Source organism: Hemibagrus wyckioides, linkage group LG09 (genome assembly GCF_019097595.1).
Source record: "Hemibagrus wyckioides isolate EC202008001 linkage group LG09, SWU_Hwy_1.0, whole genome shotgun sequence".
Taxonomy (NCBI): Eukaryota; Metazoa; Chordata; class Actinopteri; order Siluriformes; family Bagridae; genus Hemibagrus; species Hemibagrus wyckioides.
The window spans coordinates 18,180,810-18,205,361 of NC_080718.1; the positions used below are offsets into that span (position 1 = coordinate 18,180,810).

At 37.7% G+C, this 24,552-nt stretch overlaps 3 protein-coding genes across 9 annotated transcripts; 2 read left to right on the forward strand and 1 right to left on the reverse strand.

Moving 5' to 3' along the window:
• Positions 1-704: 704 nt before the first annotated feature.
• Positions 705-3,223, reverse strand: LOC131359651 (putative deoxyribonuclease TATDN3). 4 transcript variants are annotated; one of them, XM_058399676.1, is made up of 10 exons: positions 2,994-3,223; positions 2,875-2,907; positions 2,706-2,779; positions 2,514-2,595; positions 2,370-2,432; positions 2,156-2,265; positions 1,935-1,990; positions 1,732-1,844; positions 1,509-1,586; positions 705-1,353 (listed from the first exon to the last, which is right to left on the reverse strand). In XM_058399676.1, the coding sequence occupies exons 1-10, from the start codon at positions 3,045-3,047 to the stop codon at positions 1,207-1,209; spliced, it is 810 nt and encodes a 269-aa protein (XP_058255659.1). In that variant the 5' UTR covers positions 3,048-3,223; the 3' UTR covers positions 705-1,206. The 4 variants fall into 4 exon arrangements, with proteins under 4 accessions (XP_058255659.1, XP_058255658.1, XP_058255661.1 ...); XM_058399675.1 differs by having other exon boundaries at positions 1,509-1,589; XM_058399678.1 differs by having other exon boundaries at positions 1,211-1,369.
• Positions 3,224-3,393: 170 nt separating this feature from the next.
• fuca2 (alpha-L-fucosidase 2) lies at positions 3,394-9,003 on the forward strand. Its single transcript, XM_058399673.1, has 7 exons — positions 3,394-3,721; positions 4,707-4,894; positions 5,327-5,666; positions 6,140-6,350; positions 7,252-7,442; positions 7,993-8,101; positions 8,482-9,003. The coding sequence occupies exons 1-7, from the start codon at positions 3,540-3,542 to the stop codon at positions 8,617-8,619; spliced, it is 1,359 nt and encodes a 452-aa protein (XP_058255656.1). The 5' UTR covers positions 3,394-3,539; the 3' UTR covers positions 8,620-9,003.
• A 1,611-nt stretch (positions 9,004-10,614) lies between these two features.
• On the forward strand, positions 10,615-23,265 carry hivep2b (HIVEP zinc finger 2b). 4 transcript variants are annotated; one of them, XM_058398348.1, is made up of 8 exons: positions 10,627-10,801; positions 14,049-14,136; positions 15,681-19,991; positions 20,088-20,239; positions 20,319-20,494; positions 20,595-20,690; positions 20,843-21,549; positions 21,691-23,265. In XM_058398348.1, exons 3-8 carry the CDS (start codon positions 15,933-15,935, stop codon positions 22,129-22,131), a joined length of 5,631 nt encoding a protein of 1,876 aa, XP_058254331.1. In that variant the 5' UTR covers positions 10,627-10,801; positions 14,049-14,136; positions 15,681-15,932; the 3' UTR covers positions 22,132-23,265. The 4 variants fall into 4 exon arrangements, with proteins under 4 accessions (XP_058254330.1, XP_058254331.1, XP_058254329.1 ...); XM_058398347.1 differs by lacking the exon at positions 14,049-14,136 and having other exon boundaries at positions 10,615-10,769; XM_058398346.1 differs by lacking the exon at positions 14,049-14,136.
• Positions 23,266-24,552: the final 1,287 nt, after the last annotated feature.

The window sequence follows — 24,552 nt, forward strand, 5'->3', positions numbered from 1 at the left end:
GTTAAGGGCCTTTGTTGGGGATCAGTAAAGACACATAACCTCTTATTGTGCCCAGGGATTTGCCTGTCAGCAGGTGTGTACGAGTGCAAACTAGATATGGAAGTAACGGAACGCTGAGTTAATGCACCTATTTGTTTCATTTTCTGTAAGAAGCAGTCTGTGTCAATTGATGCATCAGCACATTTTGCAAACTGTTTCATTCTCAAAATAGAATAGAGTCTGTGTAATACCAATCTGACAGATACCAAAAAGTAAACTTGACTTTTTTTATTTTTACTAGAAGAGATGTTCGTCTGGGGGAAAAGCATATTTTCACAAACAGTGTGAAAATAAAAACAGAAAAAAAAAAAAAATCACAGAGTGACATCAACAAATATACAAATATTTAGTTTTAACGCTTACAGTTAGAAGTGATTAGCACCATATACACAACTCTTAAACGTTAACTTATAAGAAGACACTTTGGCACTGATTTTTGCTAAAACTTTTAATAAACAGATGAGGCACAGATGTCTTCCAACAGAATTATATATTGTCTTTCAGGAGGACAAAATAACAGAAAACAATGTTTTACATAAAATAACATTATACCCTTGGTTTTAATTGACATCATAAAATAAATATTGCTTGTGTCTAGGGTGTATGTATCCAAATCAGGTGAACCACGCTGGATTTACAGTCCCTTAAATAGTACTCCATAGTGAGTCTGGAGTACATAAGCGAAAAAAAACAAAACATGTAGCACGTTCACATAATTCTGGTGTATCCATGTTTTTTCTCTTTTTTTATTGTTTTATTTCTAATGAATTATATTTACAATAACACTAGGTCTTATTTTTGTTTAAACCAGATGCTACACAACTTATATTAGTTTTTATTCTCCCACTGTCTGTGCACAAATCAATCATTATTTATTTAACACAACCCAATTGCAGTCTGAATGCATTATTTTGTTTAGCTTTTGCATGGCAGTGTATTTTATTTCACCTGAAAAAAAAAAAAAATCACCTAAGGTTATGATTAGCTTTCCAGGCTGTGGGACAGTACATTAAATCCAGCACCCTACCATTTAACTTCTTAGATAATGTTTCAGTTAAAATTGCACTGAAAGCCAAAACAACAAAACATTGTGTCACTGTTGATTTCCATACAGAGTGCACTGTATTAAATTAATCTTGATTATTTGTAGAGTCCTTGTCATCACGGTCATAAATGACTGATAAATGTCTTCAGCTTGGGGAAAAGACGAAGAGCATTGAGTGTGGTGACTTCGATGACCTTTTCCACAGGGATGCCTTTGGTTTTGGCAATATAGTCTGCACTAATGGTGATATTCTTTGGTTCATTCCTTACCTAAATGTAACATAAGCTTAGTGAAGAAATATGCAAGCAGTGCAAACAAAGGTTAAGATATAAATCTAACCACTGAAAATAAAATGAATAGGAGGTAGTTACAGAGTCACTAATGTTAAAATGTTAAACATGCAAACAAACAAAAAAAAAATTACCTGCTTTTCAGGTCCAAGAGCTGGTGAATCCGTCTCCAGACATATGTTTTCTAGTGGCAACTGTTTCACAAGTTTCTGCTTCTTAGCAGAAAAGGGAAAAACATATGACGTCACAGATGACATGGTATTACATCACTGATAGTCTGAAACACATGCTTAAAAATTTTAATGAATTTGGCACTGTATCGAATCCTTTAGGAAACATCTGCAGAAACTAAATTACCTGTTCACTTCTTACAACTGATGGTGGTATAGAAAAGAAGTAGCCTGCACGTACACCTTCCATTGCAACTGAGGGTTTTCCATCAAATGCATGAAGAAGAGCGTTTTCTACACCTAGTTTTAAAAATGAATGATCAGTGTTATAAAGAAAATTAACCAAAGCATTAAACAAACCTCTACCAGGGCAGATAAATAATACACTACCTAGCTCCTTTAAGAGGTGGATGGTTGGTCTTCCAGCAGATCTTGAGTGGACATTTCTAATGGAAAGATGAACATTTTTACACTGCCATTTTAAATAAAGAAAGCTAATGCTATGTCGAAATGTTACTTTTGCTTTTAATTTAATATGTTATTATTTTGCTTTTATAGCTCTTTATATTTCTGTGATACAATGACCTGAGTTTGGCCTATTTCACACTTACACAGGTAGATTTAGTTGCTTTGCAATCTCTACTTGACGAATGAGTACTTGTCTCTGTAGTTCTTTCCCTGCCTCAGTATTGACTATCCGTGGTGTGAAATCAAGGCCAACCTGCAACGAGCACAAAGAAAGTCTGCACATTAATAATCATTCAGAGGCACAACATGATTAAACCCTTTCATATACACTGCACTTGTTTAGGTTAAGTATCTTACCTCACCAATGGCCACAATGTGCTCTTTATATTTTTCAATTAAGGGTAATGCAGAATCTAAATCCTGTGAAGAACAATTATTTAAATGAATATTAATAACTCAAAGCTTTACAGAGCATTACACCACTAATGTCACAACTCAAACCTCTGGTAATGCCCCTCTGGGTTGTGCTGGATCTCCTTGAACAGGGTGAACTCCAAGGCAAGGAAAAATAAATCTAGGAAACCTGTAAACAAACAAACAAACAAACAAACAAAAACACCTCTTTATTTATCGGCTGCATCATAGATCATACATCACAGATCAGGTGTGTCACTGTGATAAGGAAATGTCCACCTCTGTGAAAGCTGGATAACTTTCTCAAACTCCCCAGCATGCTCTGCTACTGCAACAAGAGCCAGAACTCCAGCCTGAAATAAAAACAAGGGCAAAAGACAATCTCCAAAACAAGCTTGATGAAGATATTATACAGCATAGGCAAATATCAAAACCTGTATAAAATGACCTTTTTTGATTGCTCAACAACACTGTCAATGTCCTGTTGAGGAGAAAGGAGAAAGTCAGCTTAGATCTCACTCATCTTATTCTCATTGCACTGTAAAATAACAAAGATCTGCAACTTACACCATCAAAATCTCCTGCAGAGATATGACAGTGACAGTCAATATAGCCTTGCATGAATCCTTCGCAGAACAAAGCGATTAAAAGAAGAAATATAAGAGATACTTTTAAGCACGTAATCACCTACAGCGTTACATAGCCGGGAGTGTTCGAGTGATTCAGCTGTGCGAAATTCTGCGCAGATTTATGCCGGGCTTCATAATATGAGCGAGAAAAGCTACGTATATAATTCTTAAGATCTTTAATATTTGTAACAAACTATATTTTATTAATGTCACGTGTATTTAATTAAATTGCATTTATCTGGCATCTTGACGCCACCTAACTCACAATCACATGATGGAATAAAGTAGGAAGTGCAACATGTTTCTGCTTATTCAGAGGGTTAAACCCGGAAGAAAGATGGATTGAGGACAACTGACAGCCACCGAAACAAAGAATCACACCGCGATCACATGAACTCGCACAGGATGATATCATGTGATAGGTCTGAGACAGGTGTGATCAGTACTAAACGTTGTCAAACGCAGATCAGACAGCTGCTTCAACATGGCCAAATGGAGCTTGGCTGTTTTATTCCTGTTGATGGGAGCTTGTTATTGTCAATACAAACCTACATGGGAGTCGATTGACTCGAGACCTCTGCCTGAATGGTTTGATCAAGCGAAGTTTGGGATCTTTATACACTGGGGTGTGTTTTCAGTCCCCAGTTACGGCAGCGAGTGGTTCTGGTGAGTTTCCCCCACACATTGTTGTGTGTCCAGATATTTAAAAACCCCACTGTAATAGAGTATGGTGCTGAGTAACACCCGGGTCCACCAGTGGGCGATATGCGTATGTTTATGCCATTTTATTTACTAACTAAATCATTAAGATGATGATTCTTTGATGTTTTGCATATGTTATCATCGCTCATAAAGAAAATACATGAACTGTGGAATTAGAATGTGAAAGGCATTTGTTTATATCGGATTTTTCTGTTTTTGCACTTTTACTGCAATTCTATCATTACTACAATTCTTCACATTAGACTGATATTGCTATTGCGAAAAGTTTTGGGACACCCCTCCATATCATTGAATTCAGGGGTTGGGCTTGGCTCCTTAGTTCCAGTGAAAGGAAGTCTTAATGCTTCAGCATACCAAGACATTTTGGACAATTTCATGATCCCAACTTTGTGGGAACAGTTTGGGGATGACCGCTTCCTGTTCCAACATGACCACGCACCAGTGCACAAAGCAAGGAGCATGAAGACATGGATGAGGGAGTTTAGTGTGGAGGAACATGACTGGACTGCACAGAGTCCTGACTTCAACCCGATAGAAGACCTTTGGGATGAATTAGAGCGGAGACTGCGAGCCAGACCTTCTTGTTCAAGCTGAGGAATTAAGGATTACTTTCACTGGAACTAATGGGCCAAGCCCAACCCCAGCACCTGAATTCAATGATTTGGGGGGGTGTCCCAAAACTTTTGGCAGTATACTGTATTTATATTTACTGTAATCACTGTATGTATCTACTGTATCATATTGCATGCATCATACTGTTCACCTCTACCTCTTCTACTGTTGATCTCAACTTATTGTACCATATATGACCCCCTTTAACAATCAACATTTCCTTACTTCCATCCCAATAATTTCTGCAAACATTCTGAGACTGTTAAGTTGCTCCATTTCTTTTTGCTAGACTCAGAAAATAATATTGTGTCCCCAGGTGGTATTGGCAAGGCCAGAAAATCCCATCCTATTTGTTCTTTATGGCCAAAAACTACCCCCCTGGATTCACATATCAAGACTTTGCACCACAGTTCACTGCTGAGTTCTTCAGTGCCAAGGACTGGGTAGACATCTTTGCATCCTCGGGAGCAAAGTATATTGTTCTCACAACTAAACATCATGAAGGTAGGTGTGAATTTCCTGGTAGAAAGTGAGTAAATAAAGGAATAAATTGAGTTGATTAAAATGTATATAACGGTGCACAGCGTCCATTATACACATTAAAAAATTAGAGGATTATTACACAATTACACAATATAGTTTTTTTCTTTCTTGTGGTCCACATGAAAAATGTGACAGTAAACGTTAGCTAACACAAGGAACAGCACAGTAGCAAGCATTGCCATGTAATTTGCATCCATTCTTATAAACTCAATATAAATTGTTTCTATTTCAGTAGTTAATTCAAGAGATAGGGATTGAATTTCACCAAACAGTTTTATCATACAAAGTTTGATGATCTTGGTGTTCAGTGAAATCCAAAATATGATTTTAGAATGGGGAAACTGAGTGTGTAAACAGGGAAATGCAGTACAATAAACATTTGTCATTTCTCAGGTTACACCATGTGGGGTTCAAAGTACTCATGGAACTGGAATGCGGTGGACGTCGGGCCAAAGCGGGACCTGGTGGGCGAAATATCCAGTGCCTTACGGAAGAACAGCGACCTGCGCCTAGGACTCTACCACTCTCTCTTTGAGTGGTTTCACCCTCTTTTCAGAGCAGATGCTAACAACAATTTTACTACCTCTTCATTTCCTCAAGAGAAAACCCTGCCTGAGCTTTATGAGATCATAAACAAGTACAAACCAGAACTGCTATGGTCTGATGGAGACGGAAATGCCCCAGATGAGTACTGGAATAGCACGGGGTTCCTTGCATGGCTGTACAATGAGAGGTAAAGAATTTCCACTCGTTAAACTACACTATAGCAGGGCTTCTCAAAATTGTTGCTGCTGGGAACCTTATAGCTGGGGAAAAGGAGACTCAGTATAGGTTTATTTTATGAGCATGATCCAGCTATTCAAACATTATAGAAAATTATTTAAATATGTACAATAATATTTTGGATATTTTTTTTTAACTTTCTTCTCATGGAACACATTTACTTAAAATGAAAATTAGCATTAGATTTTAGAGGACTTTAACCATAAGAATATAATAATAATTATAACTTATAAATAAAGGGTAATGATGGTTTGTGATTTCTACCATTGTAACTAAATTTGTGGACCATCTGGCTATGGTTCATGTACGCTTGAACCACACTTTGAGAACCATTGCTATATAGTTTTTCTAAATACTACGTGTTTTGTGTTGAGTTCTTAGGTGTCAATTCATACTCATGTATAACTAATGATGTATTTACAGCCCTGTGAGAGACACTATTGTGACTAATGATCGATGGGGAAGGGGTAGTATTTGTACACACGGTGGATATTACACATGTGCTGACCGCTACAACCCAGGACATCTGCTGAAGCACAAATGGGAGAACTGCATGACCATTGACCAGCGTTCATGGGGCTATAGACGAGATGCTAAATTCAGTGATTACCTCACCATCGAGCAGCTGATTACGGTATGTGCAACAAGAGTAACCCTATGGAATGTGTGTAAGTTACAGTGAAATTCTTTTCCTTTCAGTTCCCTTTAGTTCACTTGTTTAGATTTGAATTGTAAATTAACCAAGATGGATTCCAATGGTAACACAATGGTAAGGAAACAAGCAAATAAACAAACACAAAAAAAAACAGATGTCTATTAATTGCACAACTAGAAGTGCTAATCAGTGATAATTTAATAAAAATAATCAAGAAAAGTATGGAAATCCACTTAGACATTTTCAATTAGCATAGTAGTTCATTTGTGTCATAAAATTAGCCATTTCTTTTTTTTAATTCCTCTGTTGGAATATTAGTGGATGAAGTTGCCTTCATATTTTATGAACAAGCACTTGTGGCATCTTAGAGAGCAGAAATGGGTTTGATATCACCTTTAACTTTGAAGACATGCACATTTATGTAAAAACAAAATTAACTGATTGGTTTTGTTTTTTATGCATATATTGTCCCTAGAAGGCTATGTAAAAACAGAAATTCTTAAAAATTCCTAAAGCATGAATTTTCTACTTGCATATGAGCCATTACCACTATTGTGGAGTGTGCCATGACAAAGGAATTCAGTGCTGAACATGGGCATCCCATTTTTTTTTTTATACCTTTGGAGTACAGTAATTTAGAAAATAACCCAAAGTTTTCAATCGGCTTAGTTTAGACTTTTCCATTTCACATTTTCATTCTGCTGTTCCAGTTGTAAGAAAAATTTAAATTAGAAACAAAAGTAAAATTATTAAGCAAATGAAACAGCAAATAGAAACTGTGAAGTAAATTTGAAGGTATTGACAAGATCTTGAATGTTTATTGAGGAATAGGCAGAGGAATAATTCACTAAAGACATATGTTGTAATGCTTGTTTTGCAGACCTTTGTGGAGACTGTGTCGTGTGGGGGGAATTTGTTATTGAATGTGGGTCCAACACATGATGGCCGCATTATTCCTATATTTGAGGAGAGATTAAGGCAGATGGGCCAGTGGCTGAAAGTTAATGGTGATGGAATCTTCAATACGACCGCTTGGAGAGTGCAGAATGACAGCGTTACACCTGGAGTTTGGTACAGCTCAAATTTAAGTACAGTTTATATCAGGGCTGTCCAATCTTGTCCAGATACGGCCGGTATGGGTGCAGCATTTTATCACAAACAAGAAGAAGCCACACCTGATAGTTTAATGAGAAGCAGAGATCAACTGATTGAACAGGTTTAAAAGCTGCACCCACACAGGCTCTTTCTGAATAAGAATGTACACCCGTGACTTCTAAACTCAGCAGAGGAAACAGGCTCTGTAATAATCTCAAACAGTGAGCAAATAAATGCACTGAACTATATTAATAATACTATTGGTTGCATTTCCTCATTAAATCATTATACAGCTTTAATTGGAAAATTCTGTGTAAAATACTCAAAAATACACATATTCATGATCCAATCCATAGTTTAGAAAATGTTTTGTTTCTGTACAAATGAATAAATCAAAGCTGTATCATAAATTAAAATCCTATCATATCTGCATCTGGTTTTGATTAATATAGAATCTGATTTAATAGCAGCAGTGAAATACCTCTCTTTTCAGTGCCTAGGTTTAAGCGTTTGTTTTGTTCTGTAGGTACACATGGAAGCCACAGGAGAAGGCAGTCTATGCATTTTTGCTTTCATGGCCAACTAAAGGATACGTTATTCTCAGTGACCCTATGGTGTCAGAAGTGAAAACGCAGGTGAGTGCATTTATAGCTTTATTGCCAATTTAATTCACTGACGTTTAGGTTCACGTAAAAAAACTGAAAAAAGCTACTCTATGCAAAAGTAAATTATGTATTTACAATAAATAATAAAAAATGTAAAATACTAAACAGGTCTGTCAAAGAAATTGATGGCAAATAAAAAAAAATACAAGAGGGTGTCATATAGAGCACATAACCATGAGCAAGCAGTGGTATGAATCATTTCAAAACATGTAATAACAGAGCAACACACCTAGAGAGACAGTTTAACACTCACTCCTTAGGTGGGTGCTTAAGGCATTTCTCGATCATTGTTCATCATTATTCTTTTTGTCTTATTCTGCTTCTTGTGGTCTACTTCTGCACTAAACCAGGCGGTGTTACTAGGCTACAAGCCGCTGAAGTGGATCCCAGTGAAGCCCAGTGGTCTACAGGTCTACCTTCCTACTCTGTCTCCTACTGAGATGCCCTGCTCCTGGGCCTGGACTATTCGTCTGACTGGTGTATCATAGGAAGATTAGTCAACCTCAACAATATTCCTGAATTGATTAAGCATAATACTCAATACTATGGGTATAGCAAAGAGGTTGTGCTATTCTAACATTTGTGATTTTGACTTTTTATCCTGTTGTCACAATGTTTTTTATGAATTTGGTTTTTTTCTACACTGTACTGTGAATTTCTGAGAATAATCATTTTCATTTCATAGTAATGTTTGTGTAACTAATCAAAATTCTTGGTATGTATAAAGCCTGTATTTCTTTTTTTTGGGATATGGTGAAGCAAGAATGTATTTTAAATTACTAAGGTGTAGGAAATAAGTTAGACAAAAAAACATTTTAGATTTTATAATGCAAAATGAATGAATTTATTTTAAACAATGAATGACAAATAAAACTCAAATTTAATGTTGCATAGAAAAATTGCTTTAAATCTGTCTGCTTTAAATTTTTTAATACTGAGATTTAGCCTTGTCCTTGCATGATCCATGATCCTTGCACGGTCCATTACTTTCGTTCCATCAATCACATGCAGTATTTTCTGCTCTGATATAAACAGGGTATTTGAACAGAGCAGTGTGTGGCAATTTCAAATACCTGCCATAGTCCACTTATGAAAGTGTTGGGAATCCGAGAGCATCACATGCCACATCGAGACACACGTGCTTACTTCCCTCCCCCCAGAAACTCCCTATCTGAGTTATTCAGGGCAGCCGTGCCAGGAATAGCGCTGTACTGTTTATGCAGATCCCAGGCCCTTTTAACTTACAGTGTTGATAAAATGTTTAAATGACCAGGTGTAGTTCCACCCTTCATTATATTTCTACAATAATACTGTGGGCAGAAGTTTGACTCATTTTTAACACACATTACCCTGGTTCTCTCTCAGGTTTTCTTTTGCAGTGTAGAGCCATGGCATTCGAACTAAACGTGGTATGAGTGAGTGCAGGGAAGACTTTTTCAGGCTGACCGCCCATCTTTATGATGTTAAATGTAATAGAGATGGTGTCAGCAAGATATTTCAGTATTTTTTATCACAATTCTGGCGTACACTGATGGGTGAACATATAACAAAGACATTATGAAGAAAAATAATTTTGCTAAAAAGCTAAAATTGTTTCCCATAAACACATGCTGAATATGTTGCAAAACTGGGTTCAGTCCTGACACAACTGTGTACTGAAATAACCCCAGAAATGTGATAAAGCAGTACTTATTGGCCTGAGTCACTTTTATTTGATTTAACTGCACTTTTAATTGAAACTGTATCACACAGTCTTTTTGGGAGACCATGTCCACCCACAGTAATTTTCAAAATGACAGCTTAATTTGGACAGAATTATGCACACAAACACACATTAAAACTGCTTAGTTTGGTAACACTGCTATGCTCCATCAAAGCACTAAAAGACTAATTGATGATAAATGCATTTCAGGGCCATTTAGGCCACTATCAGGCCTGCCAGCTTCAGGGTAGCTGTCTCAAATGGAGAGTTTGATGTTGGCTATAAAACCACAGCTGTATTAATCTTTTAGACAGGAATAGAAATCATGCTGGAAATACAGGAATATTTCTAGCATGCTCACTACCAATGCAAAGAATAGCAAAATTCAGCTACTGAGCGTTTAATACGTAAAAACAATGCTGTATGTCAGCTCATCCATCATTACAAAGACCCTTCCTATGCTTTCTATGCAGTGACTGCAGCATGGATGTAGCTGCAGTATTCTAATCAAATGTCCTTGCTTTCTCATAGCTCTGCTCATCTTTTCTCAAAGCTGTATTCATCCTTCTTCTTGCATTCCTCTGGCCTTCCCTCCCTTTTTCTGTGGTGGGATTGTACAGCTCCAGAGCAAGCTGCAATCTATTTCTGTCCCTGTATATTCTCTTCTGGCTGCTGCCAACCAGACCCTGCGTTGTCACGGTGATAGACATCTCCACTAGCCTCCCTCAGCCAATCAACACACCAGGTGTTTATGCCAAGAAACATGATCATTTTCCATTTCCTTCCCACTCCTCTTGCATGAGACTAAGGGATTAGTAGCAAAGCCTAGTGAAGAGCACTCAGTGAAAAACAGGAACCTTGGTAGTGGCACTCTGAGGATGGAAAATGAAGTGTTTGGCTCTGGAGGAAGGAGCTGAACTCCATGGATCAGTCAAGGTGAGAAAGAAGATAAACATGAGTTCACTTTGGTAGGTATATATGTGTGTCTTGTCTAGAAACAACCTGATATAAGTACATAACGGAAGAGTTGGCTTGTATTGTGTTGCTGCTTTTGATTACCTGTATGAGGATAAAAAAAAAAATCAACACACATTCAAGTATGAGGATGCTAAGTGGCATGCCATTTATGTCTTCTGAGTATTATGTAGTGTTTCTGCCACATTTTTCCTAAGATTGACTTTTGTAACTTTGATGCATTGTTTAGAACTCCTCTTTAAACTCACCCATTATGCAGTCTTTAGTTAAATCTTTAGTAAAGTATTTTGTCTCATTATGCAGTTTCGCTTGTGAAATGCAGAACTTCAGCTCTATCATAAGGAAACAGTGTGTGTGTGTTTCCATGACGATGAGTTAACGATGGCTCCAGATGGAGTCCACCTCCTGAAGGCATTTGCAAATTCATTTCATTCATTCTCATTCATTTCCCAGATCTTTTTATGGTGCCGAATACATACAGAGACTAAAAAATACCATTATCCAATCCAGACATATCCTACTTACATACATTGAGAAGACATTTCTCAGTGTGTCCTACTAAATAGAAATGGAGAACATTTATCATGCCTCTGAGAGCTAAAGCACTGGCTGAGTGTGCTCCATTCAGTATTTCAGTGGTCTGTGTGTAGCTACTCGCTGAATAAGATAAGCGCATACTAAATACAGAAAAAATAGGTATTTTGTTGCCATGGGAACATTCCTCATGTCTTCACCCCATATGGCAAATGACATTTACAATAAAAAGAGAGATTAAGGAGGCTATTTACTTGGAACATTTAAGTGGAATTTTACTGTACCTCTATCAAATAGAATAAAATGTATATTACAGAAAACTGGCAATAGTCTAAACTCTATTCAGGCCTTTACTGGAAAGTCGAATACATACAGTGAAGAGCCTGTAACCACCCACAGTGAGAATGAATATGCTTCACAGTTTGTTCTACTACCTATTCGACCATTCCTCCATCAGAATCATTTTAATATATATATATATATATATATATATATATATATATATATATATATATATATATATATATATATAATGTAGTAATTTGTAACAAATACTGTATACTCATATACATACACATAAACAGATGGATGACAAATGAAAGGAAAATGGTGGCTTTGTTATGAAGTGGGGGAATTTTGCTGGCATAGTTTGTCTACTTATCCACTTAGAGGGAAGGGACTCTGCAGATCAATACACTTATTCGAACTGATCACCTTTATCCAATGATGAAACCTTTCTATCCTGAAGAGAGTGCTTTCTTCCAGGATGACATATTCTTATCCACAGGGCACAAGGCCTCATGTAATGGTTTAATGAGCATGAAACTAATGTCCACTAAATGCACTTCATTTATTGAAAACAACATTTTATCTAAAGGCAAAAAGGTTTACCCCTTGAGTTCCACACAAATGTCATTTTTATTGTTTAATTGATATTCTGCAATAAATCATAGCACACTCCAAGTGTTCAAAAACTTTACTGACAATGTATTTATAAAATATTTGTTCATGCATGTTTAGTAACTGATTTATATAATGATCAGGGTTGTATTGGGTCCAGTCTATCCCAGGAGGTGACAGTACCCCCTGGATGGGACACCAGTCCATTGCAGGCTCATTCACCACTAAGGGGAAATTACGAGTAGCCAAACCTAACAAGATATTTTGGACAGTGGAAGGGAACTGGAGAACTCAGTGGAAACCCATTCAGTTGCAGGGAGAACATGCAAAATTCTAAACATAACAGTAACCCAAGCTGAGGATCAAACCAGGAATCATGTAGCTGTAAGCCAGCAACACTACCCATTGCAACACACTACCATGCTGTAGCCGCACACAGTTTTACTCCAAAAGGGATATGATATGCTATGCTTATGGCCTACAAATGTTTTTTTAAACTGTGTGTACAATTTTAAAAATTTACAATTTCACTGATATGCACTGTTCATCATAACCACTTCCTTAGCTTAACAATTTACCATCTTCAGCAGCAGCAAACAATTGAAAAAGAAGATTTGTCTTTTCTCAGTCTGCTCCAGTAAAGTGTGGTGTGTGTGTGTGTGTGTGTGTGTGAGAGAGAGAGAGTATGTAAGTGAGTGAAAGGAAGGGTATGACTGAGAGAGAAAGAAGTTGGGTGTCAGATCACATCTAAATAGTCAGTAGCCATGAGTTGTGCCTGGGGTAGTGGAAAAGCCAGGCGACCCAGTGGGACAGACCATTATATTTATAGAGAGAGATGAGAGGCTTGACCTTCACTGTTCATTGAGGATCAACCATTTAGAGCAATAACTCAACATACTCAATATTGTGGATACGAGTGTCCTGTAGGTTCATTGCCACATGTCCTCGAATACCTAATACTTTGAGCACATTATTTCTGTTAGTTCAGTAACTGGTTTGTCAATGACGTGTCAATCATTATTTTTTATTTTGAATGAAATTTCTCTTTACAAACAACTAATAATAATAATAATAATAATAATAATAATAATAATAATAATAATAATGTAATCTTTTTAACATCTGTACAATATTTTATTCAAAGCCATTTTACATATGCATTATTTCATGCTATTTAATCTCTCTTAATCAGAGCAGCACCCAGTTTGTTTCTGCAAGCCATTATTTTCTATTTTCAATAATATCTGTGTAATATAATTGTTTGATATTGTGCAAAGATTAAAGGTTTATCTGATGCATGGTGAATTTCTCTTTAGCAAAGGTAACAGCAAATATGAAAAAAAAAAAAAATTCTTTTAAGGTAACTGCTGATTTTCAGTCAAGCATTAACATGCACTCTGCTGCGAGTTTTGTCAGCATGTGTTTGGTAATTATGCCAAGTAGAGGACCTCTTTTATACTGTAACACTGAACACTATTTTATCATATCATTTTTCTAAGCGTTTTGTCAGAGGCACAAGACAATTCTTGCTGTACATACTTCTTCTCGGTGCAGTGCACCCTGAATGAATGATGTCTATGCACCGCTTTCCATGCCTTCCAAAGTGGTCTTTACTGTGGGCTGTTGCATAACCCCTAACAGGGCCCCTTTGCTATTTTTGTTCCTGGATACACGTCTCAGTGAGGTATTTTCTGTGGTGACTCGCTTACATCAGTAGGTCTGATAGTGTACCCTCAATACACACGATGTGGATCATTGATGGGGCTTATCTTTGGCTTATTCGGCTTTAAATCTGCTTTCCTTGAGGGTAACACACTGGAATATGGAAGATGGGAATTCTGAAGGGAGCTGAAAATGACTGGAGATATTGGACAAGGCTGTATTTGAACATCAGGTTTGTAAATGGCAATCGATATGTTTGATGTTGTTGTAGCTGTGCTTGCTAGAGGGTGACTCGCCAGTTTGAGTCTGTCCTTGACTGCTCTGCTCTTTATTCACCGTGTAATTCATCCATCATGCAGTCTTCCAGTCTTTCCTGAAGTGCCACTGTGGATGGATGTCATTTATAAGACTGCTTGGTTTTATAAGTTGCCAGGCTTTGGCGCTTGTGACTGCTGATACAGTGGGGTGCTGATACATGACGTAATGACATTCCCCTGACTCGAGCTATAATTTTTAGTGACTTGCTATTGCATATATATATATATATATATATATATATATATATATATATATATATATATATATATTAAATGCATTCTTCCTGTTGTTACTGATCGTGTTCATGCAGATGTGTAGGAGTGTTGTCAAAATGAGAAGTGGTAACAGTTGGTCAAACCTTTACACTTTTCATTCATAAGCTCCCAGAACAGTCTATGATGACATAAGTCATGAAAAGCATAATTCTATATACGTTGAATGAGTAGTTATACCTTTGTGTAGTCTATGATTCTATGATTGAGGGCACACTGGTTTTTGTGGTCTTTCACTGATTTGTCCACTCATTAATTCAACCCCCCCCTCGTGCAAGGGGAGACCCAAGAATGAGATGAAAGTGACCTTGAGAGGAGCGCTGGAGAATCCTATCACCTCTAGAGACCCCGTCTCTATCACCCCCACCTCTTTGTAGAAAGGCGAAAGGTGACAGTGACAATGTTTCAAAGTAAACTGAAGCATGTGGTTCAGGTGTCTTTTCTGATAGAATGGTGTGAAGTCTTCTGATGTCCTAATTAAGACAAGCTAAAAGGTCTGTACCAGATAATCGTATATAACCTCATTAAAGTCGAATTGTTAGATACGAGGAGATGAAGCATTCCTGGTTGTCTTTTCTGATGCTGTAATTAGCCCATTATATTTTGCACAAATTGTACATTAATAGCAGGGCTTGTATACTGTTACAATAATTACGCTAAAAGCTTATTTAACTCTCCTCCAATAGACCTACTAGCTATCAGCTGTACCCCATTGCAGTCATGTCAGCTGTCTAGAATCAGCCAAATGAGGGTCATAAAAGTAACAAAGTTACTGCAACCACCTATATTTAGGAACCTTGGAGTGTGTTTATGCTGAAATTTATTTTCCAGTCCTTTCCATAAGTATGTGGCATATATCCATTACATGCTTGCTATAAAACAGGGCATTTACACTATAAATAACATGTAAAGTGATGTGGCCATAGCATTATACAAACTTGGTTTAGGGAATCATTCATTAATATATAAATATATAAGAATGTATTATTATTATTATTATTATTATTTTTACTATTGTTATTATTATTATTATTATTATTATTATTATTATTATTATTATTATTATAGGATGTTTTATTATGATAGAGATGTAAATGACATTCTGCAAAGTCCAGCTGACATTTATTCTTTTCAGTATCATTTTCATGTCTTATTATATTTGTTGTCTCTTTATATTTTCCTTTAGATAACCTGCAACTGGTACACACTAAAGAAGGAATAAAACCAGAAATGAAAACTTCAGAAAGAAAAATATCCACCATTTTTTGAGAAGTAAACAATCAGCCTGGGGACTGCATGTGAACATTTTGGAACTTATGGCACTTATAAAAGAAATTACACCAAAATTAGAGCAATTTGTTCTATTGCATCCTGCAAAATGAAGCAGCAAAGATGTAGCAGACATAAGTATTGATATTAGAAAAATAATATTTGCATCATGGAGACTCCTGAATCCACTATTGCAGTAGGATGTTCCCCACAGGGAGGCACTTTGAAAGAAGAGAAACACTCTGATTCTGAAATGGTCCAAAGAGATCATTTCCCTGGCACCAAGGACAAAATACCACTAACAGAGGGACCCCACAGAGATGATTTGAGGTCGTGTCCCAGTAATGAGACACAAACAGTGGGGTCAGGAACTAGTCCCGCCTTACAAGCCAGTGACCAAAATCCAATCTACACATGGAGGAAGACACAACGTTTCCCTCCTCCTGGCAAAAGATGTTTCCAATCAAGTGTTAACCTCCTGTCAGTGGGTGTGCACAAAAAAGAGCTGAAAGTAAAGAAGACAGGAAAGTATGTGTGTCATTACTGTGGGAGAGCATGCGCCAAACCCAGCGTGCTGAAAAAACACATACGTTCCCACACTGGTGAACGACCATATCCATGTGTTCCTTGTGGTTTCTCGTTTAAAACTAAAAGCAATTTGTACAAACACAGGAAGTCTCACACACATGCTGTCAAAGCAGGATTGTTTCCATTTTCAGAGCAGGATAGGAAGCTTGGTAGTATGGACGAAGAAGTGACAGTAGGAGAAGGAGAAATGCACTCGGATGCTGAGCAAAGCACTGACACTGATGAGGAGGTGAGGGAAGAGGCAACTCTTGCACAGAGGCAGCCCTTGCACAAAGGCAGCTCTATCCAAATGAAGGACAGGGGGGACACGATACAGGGCAAGTGTGGTAGACATACACAAAAGATCCCTGGGATAACTTTTACTCAGAGTTCATCAAATGAGAGCATGTCAGGAAAAGTGTCTTTATGGCAGTTCAGAGAAATGATGACACCTGTTATTGTCACTCAGGTGGACCAAGAACTTGAGTCTTCTACCATAAAGCAAAGACTTGCCCTTAGGCTTTCGGAGAAAAGAAGTCAAGATTCGCTCTCTCTCCCTAGTTCGTACAGCAAAGGCAGCACTGACTCTGGCTACTTTTCACGCTCAGAGAGTGCAGAACAGCAGTGCAATCAAGCAAGTGCAAATGCCAAGTCATACCAAGAAATTATGTTTGGGAAGTGTTATAGACCAAGTGCCAAGCCAAGGCAATCAATCACTGTACAGACTTGCATGACAGACATAAATGAGACTCCATCCAGTTTTATGATTAAATTGACCAAAGGGATGGCACCTGAGGAAGCCACATGCCATTTGCACAGACACAAAAAAGACCTGGCCAGATCAATAAAAATCGAATCAGAATCTTTTCAAGAAGAAGAGTATAAGGAAATCCCAGAAATGTTTCAGTGTAGGACTGAACTGCTAGAAACCCCACCAGAGTGTGGTTTACTTTTACGAAGCAACTCTCTTCCAACACCATCTGATTCCAATGTAAGTGCATCACAGGCGCTAAGAAGCAGTAATTCTTTTGATGAAAGGATGACAAATGATGAAATCTCCTTTCGTAGCTCCATGGGCATGAGAAAACTTATGAGACAGGCTGCCTTTGAGCATTCTGCACATGAAGGACATACAGAACCGGATAACCACAGTTTGGTTTGTGGCCTGAAATTAGAGCCAAAAGTTGACAGTGCTGATGATTCTAAAATTGGAATAGAGAATTGTCCAGAATCAGAGTCATGCCTCATGTTTCAAAACCACATGATGGAAAATGCTACAAGGAAACGTAGAAAAGGAAAGAACATTATGGAAGAGGAAGATTTTCCGACCCAAAATAAGCCATCATGCTTGCCTGACCTTACAGGGGACCTTTGTACAAAACAAGATATTCCGGATGCTACATATACTGACACAGAGAGATGGACTGGCAGCAATGTTATCTCTGTAATTCAGCACACAAAATCATTAAGTAGGCCGAGTTCTGCAGAGAAGTACACTGATTTTGAATCACAACAGTTTAATAAAAATACCCTTTACCAATTAATAGAAAAGGAGCAAATTAAGGAAAAGTACAAAACTGACCCACTCGCACATTCTGGAAAAATAGAGAGTCAATACAGTGGAAGCAGTTTGATCTACCAGTGGTCTCAATTATCTAAACAACTAGCTTTTCAGTCTGGTATTCAAGTTCCAGAGATTAGAGTTACCGAGGAGCCTGACAAACCAGAAAAAGTACGAGACGTGCAGGTTAGACCAAATGAAAAAAACAGAGAAGAATTCCAGTGGCCTCAGAGGAGTGAAACTTTGTCAAACTTCCCAGTTGAAAAGCTACCTCCAAAAAAGAAACGCTTGCGTTTAGCTGAGATGGAATGTTCCTCTGGTGAATCAAGCTTTGAATCTGCTTGTACTAGTCTCTCCAGAAGCCCAAGTCAAGATAGCAATTTATCTCACAGCTCAAGCTTTTCTCAGTCACTTGACAGAGAGGAAGGTATGAATGTCGCATCTCCCGCTAAATCGGATGAGTTTAGCAAGTGTTTGGAGTTCTTGTCTGTTCCAGGAAGCTCACTAAGCCAACAGAGAGAGATGAGGCGCTCTGCATCAGAACAGGCACCCTGCAACTTACCCACTGAATTACCCGAATTTAGAAGTAAGTCCTTCGATTATAGCAACCTTTCTTTTTCAACCAGCCCTATCCAAAGTGAAATCTATGCCAGTGATTGTGGATTTAAAGAGCGAAGAAGGGGCTATTTGGTTAGACAGGCTTCTCTGAGTGGTGATCCAGAGACTTCGACACATGATAAATCTATGGAGATGAATGCTATACAGGGAAGCTCAGATGCAGCTGAAATAGGCAGGAAAATGTCTTCACCAGACAAACAGTTTTTGTTGGAAGGTTCCTCTAGTGGCATTGAGAAAATGAGGTACTCTTTGTTGCACGGAAGCGTTTCCCCACAACAGCTAATTTCACCAGACTTGTCTAGGATGCCAGAGCAAATCCCTCATAAGCAGCCTCTTCTTCCCCAGACTTTACAGATGCATCAATGCCATGGCTTAAAGCAGAAAATAAAGAAAGAACCTGAAGACTCCAAAACAGCAGAAGATCCTAGAATCGCTCTGGCAGATCTACCAAAAGATCATTCACAGAGTGTGACCAATGTCCTGTCAACAATAGCAGTTCTTTCACAAGCTCAGCCTGCTTTAGCAAATCAGAGCTTGCATGGTTTATTAGTTCCAGTCAGAATTCAGATGCAAGTGCCATGCTATGGAAACATCACATACACTAGTATATCTCATATTCTGGATTCTCAGTATGCGAACTTAACATCAAATAATGTTAGCACTCAAAGTAAATGCTTAAATGTTACATCACAACACAGAATAGGTTTGGATGTATGTCAAACACCAGGACATCCAAGAGGACTTCTGCACAGCCCATCATCATCACCTGCAAAACTTAATACAGGCATACCTCTGTCCTTGACTTCTAGAACCATTTCAACAACAGAGGCTCCAAGCAGCGGAGCTAGCAAGCGAATGCTTTCTCCTGCAAGCAGTATTGAGCTCTTCATTGAAGCAACTCAGCAAAAACGAGTCAAAGATGAGAATATGTATGGGCAGATTGTGGAAGAGCTTAGTGCTGTAGAATTAGGACATCCTGATCTTGGAAAAGAGAAACAGAAGAAAGAGAGCAAGTCAACACATTTACAAAATCCATCTGGGAGTGTCGAGGAGATAGAAATGGAGGATCCTAATATAGACTTCTACAATAAATCAGGCTTGTCCAGCAGTGTTTCTCCAGAAGCAATTTTGATGAACAATTTACCTATCCCAATGCAGATTGCTTCAACAACCTTACCAAGAGATATTGCCAATACTTGGATACTATCTCAGTTTCCAGGTCTTCACACTACAACATGTGTGAGTTGGTGTTATCTTAATTGTTCCAAACCGAACAGCACCCAAACAGCACCTAATTTCTCGGTGTATGCCTCTTGGTTTATGAGATGCCATAATCCAAATCCACCGAATCTCAGTACTGGAAAGGCTCTTGCCCTTCTCCAATCTAAACAAAAGAAACAAAATACCATATATACAATTGCAGCCATGTATCAACCTGGAATACTGGTTACTTCAACTTTGTCAAGTCACAAACAGAAACAGGTCAGTTAATTTTTTTTTTACTTTTTCCTATCTTGTTTATCTGGTCTTTGTATATAAATTAAAATATGATAGATTACGTAATACTTATTTTTTTAGGGGACCATTGAGGCTCGGCTGGGAGACATAACATATGATACACAAATGAAGGATGCTAAGCAAAAATGTAGACCATCGCGTGACAATAGCAAGGAAACTGAGGCACCTTTAAGGCAAACAGAGCCCGCTCGTGTAAAGATTTTCGAAGGAGGGTGAGTAGTATCTTTCTGTACAAATACCAGAAGTGGTTTATTGATGAAAAGCTTTGCTAATATATGTACTGATTTTCAGGTACAAATCAAATGAGGACTATGTGTATGTCAGGGGACGTGGCCGCGGGAAGTATATTTGTGAAGAGTGTGGAATTCGATGTAAAAAACCTAGTATGCTGAAGAAACATATACGTACTCACACAGATGTGAGGCCCTACATATGCAAGTGCTGTAACTTTGCCTTTAAAACAAAAGGTTGGTTTTTTACCATATTTTTGTACTCCACAATATTAGCTACTCTTAAATATATTTTCATTTGATGACGTCAAACAACGTCTTTTTTTTCCATATGAAGGGAACTTGACGAAGCATATGAAGTCAAAAGCCCACTTGAAAAAATGCCTTGAGCTTGGTGTGTCACCCATGAATATGGACAACACAGATGTTGCTGGTAAGTCCTTTAGGCTAACAGAATATCAGTCATGTTTTACTGTTTAAAAGGGGATGCGCATAAGCAATTAATTATTCCAGATTCTGGAAAAGACACATTGAATTACTTATGTAGAATTAATTCTTTATTTGGATCCTCTTTTTATTTTTCAGAACATGAAGATGATGCACAGAAATCATCAGAGATCAGACCAGTAATGGATGCAGCCATTAAACACCAGTTTTCTGATGCAGATGACTCAGATGGTGGCGAGGAAGATGGAGATGAACCAGATGATGATGAGGATGATGAATATGATGGGGACTCGACGCCAAGAACCCACTCAAGAAGCACAAGTCCTCAGCCTTACACAATTAACAAACCATTTCCCTCCATATGTTTCACTAAGAACTTGGATCCTAAAGAAAGGCTTGATGCATCATCAGCCAGTAATGAGGATGATCTGACTCTTGAGCAAACAAGTGCAACATTTGATCCCTGTACATCTCAATTGCTCTCTCCTTGTTGGGATTCACCTCATCAAAGGAACATCTGTATACGGAGAGATCTGTCCCCACAAGGTCATCTGGCTCCAGGAAGGGCTCCCTCCCCCTTGAGACCCATTTTTTCAAGGCAAGATGTGAGCATCAGAGGGGATCTCTCACCCATTCGCCAGCTGTCACCTGTAAGGCCCATTTCACCAGGGACAGATGTATCAAGGTATCGCACATCCTCCCCACGTGGACATCACAGAGGCATGCTTAGGGCTGCATCACCACGCAGGGGGGCCTATCAGCACAGATCCTATGTGGAGTCGAGCAGGGAAATGAAATGTGAAGCCTCTGCCCTGAGACAAACCACTGCAATTTACCCAGAAGCGGTATGTCATTTAAATGTGAAACTTCTGATATACTAGTTCAACCTCTAAATGATAATAACAACCATTTAATAACATATTCATAACAAATATCAACATTTGATCACTCTCAGTATCCATAAATTGTGCTATTGTTTACTTCAGGATAAGCGAGAGGCCATTCTTCAAAATGTCACTGATGGGGTACGTTGTGATACCGATGCATCCACCCTCCCCAGCCGAGGCATCTTCAGCCACTTGCCTTTGCACTCTCAACAGCAGGTACAGACTCCTATCCCAATGGTCCCCATTGGAGGTTTAAGAATGCCCTCTGTCTGCCCATCTGGTGTTCCTGTCGAGAGACACTCTCAGTCACTACCACAGGGGGACATTTCAGAGAGGGCTAATTCCAGGCAAGCCTCAGTTTCTATTCCAGGACCTGGAGTAAGCAACATATCATCCCAGAGGAAGGAGCAGCCAACATCTTGCACTGGTCTTGCCAGCAAGGACAACAAGCAGGAAGAGAGTGTCCACATCTGTGCAGAGGCTATTGCATCCCTCAGGATCACATCGGAGGACATCATTGGTAATCCTCCAAAAAGCTGATTCAAATAGCTTGTTCTATAACATTTTGTTAAGTCAGGCTAAACCAAGCTCTTATGATGATTGTTGTTTTGGTAAGGTGCAATATGTGGCCAAAAGAAACGATAAAGCGAATATGCACATAATTTCATATACAGATGCACAACACATATTTTAATCAAACTGCCATATTAGAGTCGCATTTCCTATTAACCACCACTTATTTTGTCCATACATATAAGGCCATATGAATATTAATATGCAGTCCATAAATATTAAAGTGGTATTTCAGGAGATATATTCAAATTTCTGAATCATTGGAAATTCTTTCTATTTTTTCAGCAACTAAAAAGTACCATCACTTTCCAAATCTAGTGCATTAATATGTATTGATCATGACTATAACTTAATCATCCCCGTCTGATCAGCTTGTGCCTTTTTAGAATTGTTTGCCTATGCCTCAGTGAGACATAAGTATTGGATGTATTGTTAAAGCAGTGAATATAGTGTTAAACTGATCTAAAGTACTGTTGATGCTTTTGAAATTGCACTCGATTCACATTATACAGTTTGTATACTAAATTCAGTAGTGCTACAATATTGCTTGGTATATAGTTGTTATTTATGTTTGCTGGTGCACTTGTTTAATCTTTGGACTTTTCAGCACTTATGCAACACAGTGATATGTTGTTCATGTAGTTTATGATATGACAATGTATGATTGCTATGATAACCTAAAGTCATTTGTAAATGTTATGCAGTTAGATGACTATGTAAAGCACTTTCTACTGAAATAATTGACTGATGAGGTGCAGTTGATATTTGGGCTATTTGGAGTCATTGTATGATTGATTTGATCAAATGGCACAACATTCCAGCCACTGTTTAGTCAATTATATGCACATAAATATACACATGGTGTTGGGTCGTAAAGGATTACATATCAGCTAGATCATGTATTCAGGTAACAAAAATGACGGACTACATATAAACAGGATTACGCATTCAGGTTATGAAAATGTAATATGGCAATCAACCCAGAATGCATTAAAAACTATTTCTTTACAGACTAATTTTGTAAACATTACGTAGTTCTGTCTGAGGATAATCATATTTGATTACAAAATAAAAATAGGTATTGTATGTTTACATTTTTTTCCTCACACTAAGCCATTGAGATCATGAAAATAGAATGTAGCTAACCAAAAACATCATTTTTCTAACACGGAGCAATTTAGGCACAGCATTTTCATATTTCTGACAGCATATCTTAATTGAGCTTGAAGAACACCTGCCTAATAACGGCGTAATAAATACAATTCTCAGATTATGTTGTATTTTTCATAAATCCATATTTATAATCAGTGCCTGAGTACATTTTCTACGTAATCTGCCCAACACTACGCATATTCTCATGAACACACAACCACCTACATATACACCTAAGCACACACACACACACACACACACACTCATGCCAAGGTACACACACACACACATACATACACACACACAATCATGTACTGTAATTATTTTTTTCTAGTGTGTCCTGTGTGAGAACAAATGAACAAGAATTGATGTCTGTACAAGTTTTTTCTTGACATCAGATTTGAATTGAACTGTGTGTCTGATTGTATACAGTTTTAAGGTGCAATTGTTTTTAAATGTCTCAAAATGAAAGTATTGTTTTAGACATAGGGAGGAAATATAAATTAGTATGATATTTTGGAACAAGATCGATCTAATGTTCCACTTTAGTGTTCACCTAATATAGGCTATAGTCGAAATTTATATTCAGTGAGTGTTAAAAACAATGAGCTCATGATAAGGTTAGTTCTATGAAAGACTTTTTATGTCATGTTTACATTATAACTAATAGGGTATTTCGTTTCATTTAGTTCAATTGTATTTGTTGCATTCGATATATCACCAAAGTCTGATATATCTTACATGAACATCATTCACAGGTATTCAGAAATATTTATTTATTGCCATTGAAGGCAGCTGATTTCTCTATGATACTGTGTTTTTTTTTCTTTTCTGATTACAAGATGTCCATAAGTATATTAAAGTTATATGATAAGGATTTGTCAGCAATGTTCTTACCTCAAATTACTTACAAATAAATGTTTAATATAGAAAACGGAGCAACATTCTTTACTCAGTAACACACTTGGAATCAGTTTCTCCTATTCTCGCTCTCTTTAAAAAAAAATTTTTTAATCCTGTTATTTATTGTAGACCACAGTATTGCTATTGCATTAATATAGGCCGTTACCTTCCCTCACTAAAACAGCTAGAAATACTTTACAACACTTAAGACAGAGTCCAGCAAAAGTCCAGGCCAACAATTTGGTAGCAATAATCATTTTGAAAAAAAGAAACCTCTAAGGGAGAAAATACATTAGCTCTGATATGTGATAATTTTTATTGCAGATTTGCTTC